This window comes from Hyla sarda, chromosome 2 (genome assembly GCF_029499605.1).
Source record: "Hyla sarda isolate aHylSar1 chromosome 2, aHylSar1.hap1, whole genome shotgun sequence".
Lineage (NCBI taxonomy): Eukaryota > Metazoa > Chordata > Amphibia > Anura > Hylidae > Hyla > Hyla sarda.
Genome location: NC_079190.1, coordinates 265677954 through 265691468, shown reverse-complemented (window position 1 = coordinate 265691468; position 13515 = coordinate 265677954). Strand labels below are relative to the sequence as shown.

The following is a 13515-nucleotide window of genomic DNA, read 5'->3' as shown; positions in this document are numbered from 1 at the left end:
AACCAGAGAACGGGGCAGCCGAGCGAGTCCCCGATACCATGTAAATGGCTAGTATCGGCCCCGATACTAGTATCGGTATCGGGACATCCCTAGCGGAGAATGGTCAGAAATACAAAGGGTACAATAAACTCTCGTCCCCCTGAACACAGATCTACACGAGACATTGTTTTACAGGTCTTGTTCCAACATGAATGAAAAAAAAAAAAAATTAAAAAAAAAAATATATATATATATATATATATATATATATATATATATTATAAAAAAAAATGTATTTTTTTATATATATATATAATATATAATTTTTTTTTTTTTTTTTTTTCTTCTGGGTTACAAATTTTCCATATATCTATCAGACCTACTTCATCACAAAATTTTTTCAATTGGGTTTTGACCATAACAACTTATTTTTGACAATCTCAACCTATCTATATTTTCATTCATTACACAATTTACATCCCCTTTAAATAAAGGTTTTTGCCTTTTTACTTGGAATATTTAACTAGACAGTATGATGGTTTTGCTGCTTGTATAAATAGTTCTGCACGATTTTATGTTTTTTTATAGTGTGGTCAAAGCTCAAGCACCAGAAGGCGTCAGAAAGGTGGCAGCCTGACACTGAGGTAAGCAAATATCAAACAGCAGCTTGTAACTTTGCATGCAATGACTGGACAGAAAAAAGGTTATTCTTGTATCTACTTATTTTCACTTCAGTAGCGTAATCATCATTTATACGAAATAAATTCTGCTGGGATTTGGCAGAAATCTCCTAGGCATATAGTCTGCTGGTCTCTGACACAGGCCCTGAAGTGCAGACGTGCTTGCTCTGCTCAGCTCTAACTTGGTAACCCAACAACTGATGTCAAAACAGCGCATTGCTGGGGAACAAAATACATGTACACAAGAAGTATATTGTGAAGAGAAAAATCTGTGGTGCTGTAAAATATATTAGAGGGTGATAAAGCAGGAGTAGTAGACTTGCAGTTTGAGGGTATGGTCACACACGTACTGCATATGCAGAGACTTTTATGCTGTTTAAATCAATATAAATTTGCAGCGCATGCGTTGTGTAAACATACTCTAAAAAAATTATTAAATAACTGATCATATCTCAATCTAATTTATTTACAGGAAGAATATGAAGATTCAAGTGGGAATGTTGTTAATAAAAAGACATATGAAGATTTAAAACGCCAAGGACTTCTCTAATGAACATCATTTTTCCAGACGTTCCTGATTTGTTTTCCTACCAGATAAAAAATATGTTGTTCCATTGATTTCATTTATTTTATTTTTTTTGCTTGTTTGATAGAACCCACTGTCGGGGTTTTACCTGTAAAGTTGTCTTTTTTTAATTAAAATGTAAGCAACATTTTCAATTCTGATGTTTTTAGACTTATAATTGTTTGTCCAAAATTAGCTTATCATTTAAGAATGCAGTATTTCTAACAGACTTGCCTGTCTGTCAGATAATAATGTAAGTTTATACTGTCATGTCAGACTAGGGCACACAGTGTGGGGATTTGGGCTGCTGGAAGTTCTGCTGCTATTACATTCTTTACAGTTCTTGGGGGGGGGGGGGGGGGGTAATCTTACCTGCATAATATTGGGGAAGAGGGGAGCTGTTAAGATGCCAAAAAAGAAAAAATTACTAATTTCTCTATCGGCTCGATTGGGGGACACAGACCATGGGTGTATGCTGCTGTCACTAGGAGGCTTGACACTATGGCAACAAGAAAAGTTGGCTCCTCCCAGCAGGATATACCCGCCCACAGGCACCTGAGCTAATCAGGTTTAGCTTAGTGTCTAAGGTGGTAGACACTGGTCTGGAGTTCTCTCCAGACCAGGTCTTATGTTTTATTTTCCTAGATTAAGGACGTGTTCGTTTTTTATTCAGTTTCTCCGTTCAGTGCTGGAGTCCCTGGTTCATGGGGAATTTTCATTCCTCGGTGGACATCAAGGACTTCTGCCTCCACATCTTTGTTTCCCGGTCATCAGCGGTACCTCCGCTTTGCGGTTCCGGACGGTCCTCTTCTATTGTGGCTCTCCATTTCGGTCTGACCACTTCTCCGCGGACCTTTACCAAAGTCCTGGCGCCTGTGATGGCCCTTTTACGGACAACAGTTGTTTCCGTGATTCCTTACTTGGATGACCTCCTGATCAGAGCTCCAGCCAGGGCCCAGATCCTGGAGAGTCTTAGTCTCAACTAGAGATGAGCGAACTTACGGTAAATTCGATTCATCACGAACTTCTCGGCTCGGCAGATGATGACTTATCCTGCATAAATTAGTTCAGCTTTCAGGTGGGCTGAGGTGGATACATTCCTAGGAAAGAGTCTCCTAGGACTGTATCCACCTTTTCCAGCCCTTTTTGCATGCTGGGAGCTGTTGCTAAGCAACAGCAGGAGGCTGTCACTCACCCAACTCCTGATCCACGCTGCAGGTCAGTCCCTCGCCGCCGCTGCTCCTGGGGCCCCGATCCCAACATTGACGCCGGGGATCGGGGTCCCCAGCTCTCGGGGTCCACGTCCTGCACCCGCTCACATCCTCCGGAAGAGGGGCGGAGCGGGTTGCGGGAGTGACACCCGCAGCAGGTGCCCTGATTGGTCGGTCGGTCGGCCGACGAATCAGGGCGATCGTGAGGTGCCACCTCACCCCTGCTGGCTATGGCTGTTCGGGGCCGTCAGAGACGGCCCCGATCAGCCAGTGATTCCGGGTCACTGGAGACCCGATTGACCCGCAATCCGCCGCAGATTTCTGGACTGAATTGTCCAGCGATCTGCGGCCATCGCCGACATGGGGAGTCATCATGACCCCCCTGGGCGATATGCCCCGATGCCTGCTGAACGATTTCAGCAGGCATCGGGCACCGGCTCCGCTCAAGATGGCTGCGGGGGGCCGGGAAAGCACATAACGTTCTCATACGTCATGTGTCCTTAAGGACTCGGAAATGGAGACGTATGAGAACGTCATGTGTCCTTGGTTAAGGGTCAAGGTCCTTTCCATTCTTTTTCAATGTCCTCTGGCATTCTATTATGATGTCTGAACCTGGTTCAGGGAGTGGCACATGCTGCCTCTCCTTATCGGTCCCCTTCTTTCCCTTGGGACTTACACTTGGTCTTAGGTGCACTGCAAGGTGCCCCTTTTGACCCGCTGAGGGACAATTCTCTTTGCCTCCTTCCCCGGAAGGTGGCGTTCCTTATTGCTCTTACCTCTGTTAGGAGGGTGTCAGAGCTGGTAGCTCTCTCCTGCCGTTCTATCTTCCTGGTTGTATACCAGGACAAGTTGTTTTCCGTCCAGGTCCGTCCGTCCTTACCTGAGATGGTTTTTGATTTTTTTATCTCAATGAGAACATCGTCCTACTGTCCTTTTTGTCCGGCCCCTTCTCATCCCTGGAAGCGTTTGTTCCACAACCTGGTTGTGGTGAGGGCTGTTCAGACTTATCTCTCACTCACTCTTTCCTTTCGGCAGTGTGACCCCCTTTTTTGTTTTTCCGGAAGGTCGTCTTACAGGACAACCTTCTTCTAGGGCCACCATTTTTCGGTGGATCCAGTCTGCTATTTTGGGAGCTTACCGCTGTAAGGGGAAGATCCCACCCTTCAGGGGTTTGGCTCATTCCACCTGTTTTTCGGGGCATCGTGGCTTCGGCCTTGCAGTTCTGTAATGTGTCTGCGTGGTCGTCTTTGCACACTTACTCAAGATTCTACCAGATTTATACCTTCGCATCAGTTGATGCTACTCTGGGCTGTAAGACGTTGCAGACGGCGGTGGTCCAACCGTCCACCTGTCTGATTCCTTACCCACCCAAGGGACGGCTTTGGTACGTCCCATGGTCTGTGTCACCCAATGGAGCCGATAGAGAAAAGGAGATTTTTTTATGCTTACCGTAAAATCTCTTTCTCGAAGGATCTATTGGGGGACACAGCTCCTACCCTTTTTTTTCTGGTGTTCCTATTTCAGTTATCTGTCCGAAGGTGTGTTCTGTTGCCTTTTCTTCTGATTTCTCAGACAGTTTGTGGTTTTCTCTTGACCTGTCGGTCTTCTCCTATTGCTCTGGGACTAAAACTGATTAGCTCAGGTGCCTGTGGGCGGGTATATCCTGCTGGGAGGAGCCGACTTTTCTTGTTGCCATAGTGTCAAGCCTCCTAGTGACAGCAGCATACACCCATGGTCTGTGTCCCCCAATTGATCCTTCGAGAGAGAAAGAGATTTTACGGTAAGCATAAAAAAAAATCTCCTTTTTTATATTAGGTGTATCTCACAGGATTGATAGGTTTCTGCTTGGTGGAACCCGAACCAGTCATGGGAATGAGTTTTCCATGTCCTCTATTTGGGTGGACGGGCATGACTACTGCCTCTCCATTCAAATGTATAGGACTGACTGTGACAGCTAAGCACTGTACTTATCTAGAAAGAAAGATTACAAAGATAAAAAATACAGAAGTGACAAAATAAAATGTAGACCTCTTTATTATTGAGGGTGAGCTATCGTACAGCGGCCACCACTGTCCTTTTAGCCATCTATACATTATTCCTTCAAATAGTCTAGGCTTGCTGTTTCCGTTACTGAGGCCATATTCAAATGTCAGAATTTCCATGCCAGATTCCGCATTGGAATCTGGCACGGAGATCTGATGCAGCAGAGTCCCATTGAATTCAACAGGATTCTGCTGCACTGTGTACACAACGGAATTTCCGTTCAAGGTGTTACCGGCACAGAAATTCCATTTCTCGGTCGCTCTTCATTGGGGGACACTTATACTGATGGATATATGCTCTTGCCACTAGGAGGCGTTGACACTAGGAAAAAGTCGGCTCCTCCCTGGCAGGATATACCCTCCCACTGGAAGTGAGGTAATCTGTTTTAGCTAGTGTCAGTAGGAGGCATTTTCTAGTAGGAGCTGTTTAGTTAGGTTTTTATCTCCCTTTTGTTTCCCCAGGTGGGGGTTCAAGAGAATGGCGTTACCTATTCCCCCATATAGGCCGTCAACCCCTTATCAACGGCCAGCGCCTGAAGGTTGTACCCTGGGTCTGGGTCCCCCATTTGCCCCTGCTCGCCCTGCTATCTTAGCCTGGTATGATGCAGCGTGGCATAAGCTGGTTGAAGTCTTCAGGGTGAGTATAAGAACATGGAGCCGTGGGTGAGTATGTACTACAAACCCCCCATTCCCCCTCTCCATCCCTCTTGCTCATCCAGGGGTCTGCTTCCTCTCGTGCCCAGCTCCTCAGCCGCCATTACACGTGGCTGTGCTGGGCCGGACCCCTCATGGCCTCTGGTGCCATTCTGGAGGGGACAGTCCTGTGAACCTTCCCCCTCTTCGGGCCACGCATCTCTACACATGAATTTCAGCTAGGCACAGTGCCCTGACCACGTTATCTTACTACCGGCCGGAGACTATGCTGCTGCCCCAGTTTGTATGGGGCAGTGGGTGTCCGGTCCCACGCAGCTGTCCGCTTCCCCAGTGGGGGCGTTATCTGCCTGCTTACTACCTGGTGCAGCCAGGCTCTGTGTCCTGGCCTTGTTCTTTATAGGCTGATGGTGACCTATAGCTAAAGGCAGAAGGTCACCGGTCTGAGTTCTCAGTGCGGGCACACCAGCCCGCTTACTCCCATCTGCTGCGGCTAGGCGCAATGTCCTGGCCGCATTCTTACAAGCTGCTCGGAGACTTACAGCTGCAGGCAGCAGGTCTCCGGTACCAGGCTTACTCCTATCCTTTGCACTGTCCTGGCCGCGTTCTTTATGGGCTGACCGGAGACCTACAGCCACGTGGCCAATTGCTCTCTGTGCTCCTCATGCGGCCTACGTCTGAGGCCAGCTCTGGGGGTGGTGTTCTTCTAGTGCGCCCTCCCTTCCTGGCGGGCTGCACTGTCAAAGTTTAAGAAAAATAGATAAATAAATTCACCACTGGTCACCTCTTGTGGCCATCAATAGTATTGCGCCCTGGAATTTTCATTACTTCGTGAGCTTCCCCTTGTGTCAACCAATCGCTATTACAGCCTTGGCCTGTCAGATCTGTTTTTATCAGTTTAATATCTGCAGGGTCCCTTTTCTAGGGACGGAATCGTGGGCCCGCTTTATTCCTTCAGTCACCCTGTACTGTGGCCTGCCTTAGACTATTTACATTGTCAGTTGATGTATGCCTCTGGCGTATCTATTTTCTGCAGGGTTCTCACTGTCAGGGAACATATGCGCACCAACATGGCGGGTCACTGCCAGGGATTTCTCGATCCCTTGAAAACTGTCGGGGATATATTCAGTGTCTACCACTGAGTGCCATGTCATGCGCATCGTGCCCACAGCCGAATTCTAGTCCCTCCCTATCGAGGCAAGACACTGGTCGGGTGCCCTTGCAAGAGTTTTTAATTTTTTTTTTTCTTTTTTGCATTCTTGGCGGACGCTATGGACACTAGGGCTGCCAGTCACCCATCATGGGGGTGTTCTGGCATGTCATACAATATGATTCCCTCTTCTTCAGGCTGCCGCATTCGTGGCTAGGGATCTGGATCCCCCTGTCTAGTGCGAGGTCTCTGTGGAAGTTTCCCTATGTGGGCATGGATTGGTTCTGATGTCGATATGCCACACAGTAGTCTCGCCTGTCACTCCTCTCAGCTGCTGCGTGCGCGGCTGGTACTCCAGTACCCCACTGCTGATGCACGGTGTCCGACGGAGTGACCCGTTGTCTACTATGGACCTATACCAGTAAGCCAGACAGTGCTCTGCATGGTTTCCTCCACCGCCAGCCCCTCATCACATACCTGATGTATCTGCGGCTGGAGTTCCGGTTCCTCACTGCTGTGCGTGGTGTCCGAAGGAGTGACCCGTTGGATACTATGGACCCATACCAGTAAGCCAGACAGTGGTCTACGTGGTCTCCTCAGCCACCTTTCACTCAGCTGATGTATCTGAGGCTGGAGGCTGATGTATCTGAGGTGTAAGTCTTCCTGGTGACCCAGGTACCTCCAGTTCTCATGTCGGACGCTCTGGTGTTCCGGGATGCCCCTTTCCAGGGCATTCCGCTCCCTTTTTGGCCTTATTCCTTCAGTCTCCTCCTTTTGTGAGTCAATGTACTCCCGGGGCGGTGGGCATTTTGGTAATCCAGATTACGCTACTCAAGCTTATTTCGCCTCCAAGGTGCTTGCGGCGGGCCCCTGGGATGGAGGTTTTTGGTCTGCAGCTGTTCTGGTCATCGCTTTTTTTTTTAGCACCAGGCCTCTTCACAGCCAGTCTCCATCCTTCTTTCTTTTTTCCAGTGTTTTTCTGGTCTCCTTCCATACTAAAGTTTTGCTCAGGCGTGCACTGCTCTCCCTTTTTTTAATTTATTTTTTCATTTTTATTTTTTTATGCCGCCATGTTCTCTTGACTTGGTTGACTCTGTATGGGGTTCTCTTGTTTGTGCCCTTTTCCATTTTTGTTTCCCAGCCGGGTTAGCCCTCTGTCTGGTTCTCTGTTCCTTGGGGTTGATTCCCACCTTCTTCCAGGATGGTTCCAGCCCTTTGGCTTCCTTTTCTTGTCTCTCTTTATGGACTGTGGCTATGGAGTCTCTACATAGAACAGTCTCTTCCTTGGCGTCCTAGTCATTCTCCATGGACGGGGGTTCTTCCGGGAGCTCAGTTTGTGGGCCTCTGTTGTCTCTGCCCTGGATCTCGTCCTCAGGCCTTACGGTCGAGTGGGTTGGTCTCTGGACTGATTCCCCTTTTGCTGTTGGTTGTTTTTCCCTCCCTAGGGGACTGCTTTGGTACGTCCCATCAGTATAGGTGTCCCCCAATGAAGAGTGACCGAGAAAAGGATTTTTTTTTTTTTTTTTTTGTACTCACCGTAAAAACTATTTCTTGTAGCCTTCATTGGGGTACACCGCACCCACCCATTTCTTCTCATTCTTTGTCCGGATTTTCTTTTTTTTTTTTAATCCAGGATTCTTTTCTATGCTCCTTCGGACATATTTCTTTGTTGGCTTCTCCTACTGCTTGGTGACAAAACTGATAACCTCACTTCCAGTGGGTGGGTATAACCTGCCAGGGAGGAGCCGACTTTTTTTTCCCCTAGTGTTAGTGCCTCCTAGTGGCAAGAGCATATACCCATCAGTATATGTGTCCCCCAATGAAGGCTACGACAAAGATTTTACATGGAGTACAAAAAAATCTTTTTTCTGTGTCTGAACTAAGTATGAACGCGTTCATAGTTTGTTCAGAGTCTGCACAGAATGCATAGCCATCTATGCCTTCTATTCCCCTGGGACAAAAATTAATTGTGAACCATTGAATAGAACAGTTTCCCAACCAGGGTGGCTCCAGAAGTGGCAAAACTACAATTTCCAGCATGCCTGGACAGCCTTTAGCTGTCCAGGGATGCTGTGAGTTGTAGTTTTGTAGCACCTGGAGGCACCCTGCTTGGGAAACACTGGAATAGAACAAAATAACATTAATTCTTATGCAAAAATATAAATTCACATCCCTTCCCCTTTATCCAACCATACCCTTCCCTTCAGTTCTTTGGTTGAGCTTGATGGAGGTATTTCTTTGTTCAACCATATGTAACTATAAATTAGGGGACTGAGGAAAACATTTTTAGACATACTTGTTAACCTTGTAACTCTGGTTACCATTTATCCCATGGAAGGATATTACCAAAAAGGCCCCTAGTGAATGTAGAATAATATAAAATATAAACTGCAGTCACACTAAAATCACAAGTTCACAAAGCCAAAATGCAAGTAATTTTGTGGGTCATTCTCATAAACATCAAAGTAAACTGCATATGACTTTCCGTTATGTTTCTTTTTCACAGACTTTAGCAGTGAATAGGATTGACCAAAACATCCTTTTCCTCTATAACAAAAGAGGGTGCGTCATTAGAATTGAATAGTTAGACTTACCAATATTAAATAGAGATTTTATTGTGGAATCAGAATTGCTGGCATATAAATATATATACAAATAGGTTATGTGTGAAAATATACACACATAGCTACAATTGCCAAACAAGGTAGTGGGTTTCTAAATGGAAAGACCCATAGTACAAGCTGATTATTCAAGCATATAGGATACATTAATGACCAAACCTTTTAGTTTTCTACTTCTTCCTTTAATTATTTAAAAACAAATATAGGTAGCTCTACAAAATTGGGAAACAGATAGAGACCAAACAAGCACTGGCAATAAGAAAGGATGTGTACCCTATACAACCTGAGAAAATATATGAACAAACAAGTATAATTACTGTCCTCTAGTTTGGTCTAATAGGTTTAATATCGGTGATTTGTTAAAGAAAAAATTATTATATGGGAGATTAAAGGGGGGGGGGCTAGAAGAGAGATGACCATTTAATAAAACTGGTCTTTATGCAATAAATAGTGAAAAAAATATTGTACAAAAAATTTGAAGTCTTTACTGTGATATGGGTTAAAACTGTAATGAACATGACTGTATCCTTTTATATGGTAGTATATGTGTATGTTAAATAACTACTAGATCGATTGCAACAATAAATCAATCACTTTGAACTTACTGAAAGCAAAAATTAAGTGTTTTAGGTTGAAACCAACAAAAAAATATATATATTTTTAACCTGATAGTTATTACTTTTGTTTGTTCTTACTGATGTTGTATGATGTGATGTATTGTTGCAGTCGATTCTGTAGGCATTTTTACATACACATCAGCTGATTTGCCTCATTCTATCTAGGACAATTACCTGGACAGGGCCCAGTTACTCACCCGTCCTCGCACCAGAGTGACCCTACCCTCAGAGTTACGGCCCTTTCATCCATTACACAACAAATAAATTCTACATGTCACTAAATAAAAACAAAACTTTATTGAAACCTAAATATAATAAGGTGAATTGCACAAGGTGATTTTAAAACAGTGGGGGAGATTTATCAAAGGATTTAGACTGGTTTTTCCTGTCTAAATTTGTCGCACAGAAAGTTGCAGTCTAAATATGTGCGACTTTTCTGCGACTTTTGCTGTAGAGGATTTTTAGAACATGATGCATGCAAGTCTATTTTAGACGGAAATGCATTGGAAAATGCATTGGTGCTGAATTTATCAAGTGCGACTTTTGTGCGACAAGTCTGCCCAAAATACGCTGAAATGTCAGACCATGTTGGAGCAGGTCTAAATGCAGTTTAAGCTGTAGACCCTGAAGTCTGAGCACAGAATTTATCAAGGGCTGTGAGACCTTTGATAAATTAGAAGCACAATAGACAGGAGACTACCACATACGCTGGTCTATAAGCATACCCAGAATAGACTAGATTAGGAAATGTCCCCCAGTCTCTTCAGTCTCATATCCCTTTAACACTCATATATAGGCATACCAAATGACTAATAACACTGTCATAAACCTATGTATTGGTGTTGTGTTTGTACATTCAAAGTCACATTATGATGATATTGTACTTAGGTGGAGGCTCGGTTCTGGTTCGACCACAATCGTGAGTGACTGTCGTTGTCCTCATTAGAGATAAATAGCTGAGTGCCAGTAAGAGGAACTGACACCAGACACAGAGTTGCAATAAACTCACTCATCCGAGGTTGGAGTGCACAATGGCTTGCTTTATTCTGGAAACATTGTTATATAGGGTTATCAAAAAGTGGAGGGTTTGATTCAATGTATAAGACAACTTGTCCTTTTGTGATTGGTTTTGCAGCTATATGATGCAGGATTCATGTTAAGAAGATTGTTGATGTGTTCTTTATGTCCATCTGCTGACCCATTTCTTCATGCATTTCAGTTAGATGTTACTTCTCCTTTTATGACACTGTAAATCTTCTTCTTGCTTCCAGGTATGGATCCAAAAGCAGGCTCCATCTTAGTTACTAGCAATAGCAAGCTGATAGCTTCGTAAGGGTAATAATGGTTTTCTTGTTAGTCTAGCAAGCATCTCCTAATTTCTTTTTAATCAAACATAATTATCATTCTTATCACTTATATTGAGATGAATGACCCCAAAATTCAAGCCTCTGATTATGTTTAGGAGGCCATGCAAAACTACTCTTTATCATAATTAGCTGGGTAAATAAAATCTCCCAATAGGAAATCTTATATTTTATACACTTAAGAAAAAGTCTACATGGGAGATGTAATCAAGTGAATTAATATATGCTTTTAATGATTGGTATTGAACAGGTTACTAACCCTGCAGGAGGAGGCTAGATCAGATTATGAATTATTAAAGTGGTACTCTGCCCCTAGGCATCTTATCCCCTATCCAAAGGATAGGGCACGCGATCTCGGCTGTGGCACACCAGACATCCGGTGCACGGATCGAACTTGGGGGGGCATGGCCGTGACGTCACATGGCTCCGTGCACTGGAGGTCTGGGGTGCCACAGCCAAGATCGCAAGGGTCCCCATTGGTGGGACCTCTGTGATCAGACATCTTTGCCTAGGGGCGGAGTACCCCTTTAAGGCTTATTCCTGGTTCATTCATGTTTTTGATTTTATTGGTCATTTAAATATCACATACACTAATATATGATTCTAGTCCCTCTCTATGATTAAGGCCCAGTTCGGTGGATACCTGTCAGATTGGTGGTGGTTTGTACCAGTTGCACCTTTACCTGTATAAATTTTAATAAGGAAAATTTAAAGGTCACGTTTTAAGGATCTGGTGCCGTTTTTCCACTTTCTCAGTTTAAATAAACACGTGATTGTAAGCCTCACGTGCAGGGTCCTCCCAGAGTTACATAACCATACCTTTTAGGTTCTGTTCACATGGGTGGTTTTAATTGCGAGATAGCAGCATGTGTCCCTCTGTGGTTCAAACTCGCAGGGTAAACACGCTGCTATCTCGCAATGAAATCCGCCGGTGTGAGCAGATCCTTAGGGTCTGTTCACACGTATAGTATCCTGTGCATATTTGATGCACATGACTTGAAGCTGCGAATTTCAACGCAAACAAAAATGACTGGACACAACTTTGAATCCTGCCTATCAAAAATGTGCAGCATACTGTACTTGTGAATAGACCCTTAAAGGGAATCTGTCATCTTCATATTATGCTCATAAGTCAAGGAGTCAATGCGGAGCCTCAGAATGCGGGCTTTTATTCCATTACTGAGTATGTCAGTCATGGCAGAAAGGGCAGGAGGCGTGTATCCTGCGGCTTACCAAAACCTCTTTGACACGAGCTCTGATTGTGATCTTGAGCAAATCCTCTTTATGCCTTCTATATACAGTGCCCTGGAATTACTGGTGCTTTAAAATAAATAATATTGATAATAAAGCTTAGCCAATCCACTGGTGTTTTATCCTCTTGATACAGCATGTTACATTTTGAGGTGTGACTTATTTTCTACTTTAACATATAAAATATGAATCATTTAATAAAATATAAAACAGCATCAACACAATGTCCTAACACAGACAACATATACCAGGGAGGTGGCCAAACTGCTGCTTGGGTGCCACATACAGCCAGGTGCTGTGCAGCTTGTGTTTCACCTCCAGCCCACACCACCATTGGAATCCAGCAGCCCTCTGCTCTGCCACTTTATTAGAGCAAGAGCTTCCGGTAGCAGACATGCCCTACACAGGCACATCTGCTTGAAGATGCCGGACAGTAACATCAGCTGATGGCAATGTCCCTCTTTCAATGCCCACTGAAGAGGAGTAGGAGCAGAACAGAATACAGGGGAGCTACTACTATTTTTCCCTTGTGATTATTAACAAATAACTTTTATATTATTTATTCATATGTATACTACATATGAACAAATACTACTACCTACATGTATTTCTGCATTTTATGTATGTGCATGTCTTGTAGCTTTCAAACATCGGAAGTCTCTCGAATGTTGCTCTTATGTTGAACAAGACCACCATGGACATCTACAGGGCGTTCATATTTTACTAATTTTCAGGTATTTGACACAATGCGCCCAGAGCTGTAACTGTATGTAATACTACGTCCAATAAATTGCTACAAAACAATACAAAGTGGTCAAATGTAAATCTGGAATAAAGTCACCTGCATTGTTTTATAGTCTACTAGTGGTAGGAAACAGGCTCAGGGCTCAGAGAAGCTCTGGAGGGTGGGGCATTGAGGAAGTCTTTGAAGAATAGGATGCATCAGATCAGCTATTAGTACTACACAGTGTGGACCCAGAGGTGGTGCAGCTTCTTCTTCATACACAGCATCTCTCACGTGAGTCTACCTGCACATAAAGCCAGCACAGTAGTAGAGGGGAATTAGAGGATGTTTGGCATTTTACTTGTATATCTTTCTTTTAAAACAAAAGTGTAATGTAGTGTAGGGCACAATGGCTTTGATAACACTGTCAATATCCTTAATATTACTTGTGCGTGTCTTGATGCTTAGATTATTACTTTCTCATTGTACTTAATAACAAAAAAATAACAGCATAGATGTAGTCATGAGGATATGTGTTCTTTAATTTTAATTACGCTGTATATTCAAAGGTATTTTTCATTACTTTAAATTGTGCAGATATACTGTTTGCAGATATCTCTGATGCAATTTGCGCAAAAAAAAATTAAAACTACCTGGCTT

The 13515-nt window shown here is 43.9% G+C and overlaps 2 protein-coding genes across 6 annotated transcripts in view; both read left to right on the top strand.

Moving 5' to 3' along the window:
- The window catches only part of SF3A3 (splicing factor 3a subunit 3), an 84478-nt gene extending 83208 nt beyond the window's left edge, over positions 1-1270 (top strand). For both annotated transcript variants that reach the window (XM_056557118.1, XM_056557117.1), the window contains exons 16-17: positions 568-623; positions 1132-1270. In XM_056557118.1, coding sequence (XP_056413093.1) covers positions 568-623; positions 1132-1209 — 134 coding nt within the window. In that variant the 3' untranslated portion in view covers positions 1210-1270. The remainder of the gene's footprint in view (positions 1-567; positions 624-1131) is intronic.
- Positions 1271-9328: 8058 nt separating this feature from the next.
- The window catches only part of LOC130356074 (uncharacterized), a 100040-nt gene continuing 95853 nt past the window's right edge, over positions 9329-13515 (top strand). The window contains exons 1-2 of one of the 4 annotated variants that reach the window (XM_056557109.1): positions 9329-10851; positions 12772-12865. The gene's annotated coding sequence lies outside the window, so the exon portion shown is untranslated. Of the gene's footprint in view, positions 13150-13515 lie in introns of all 4 variants that reach the window. The other 3 variants (XM_056557106.1, XM_056557107.1, XM_056557105.1) reach the window with 3 other exon arrangements.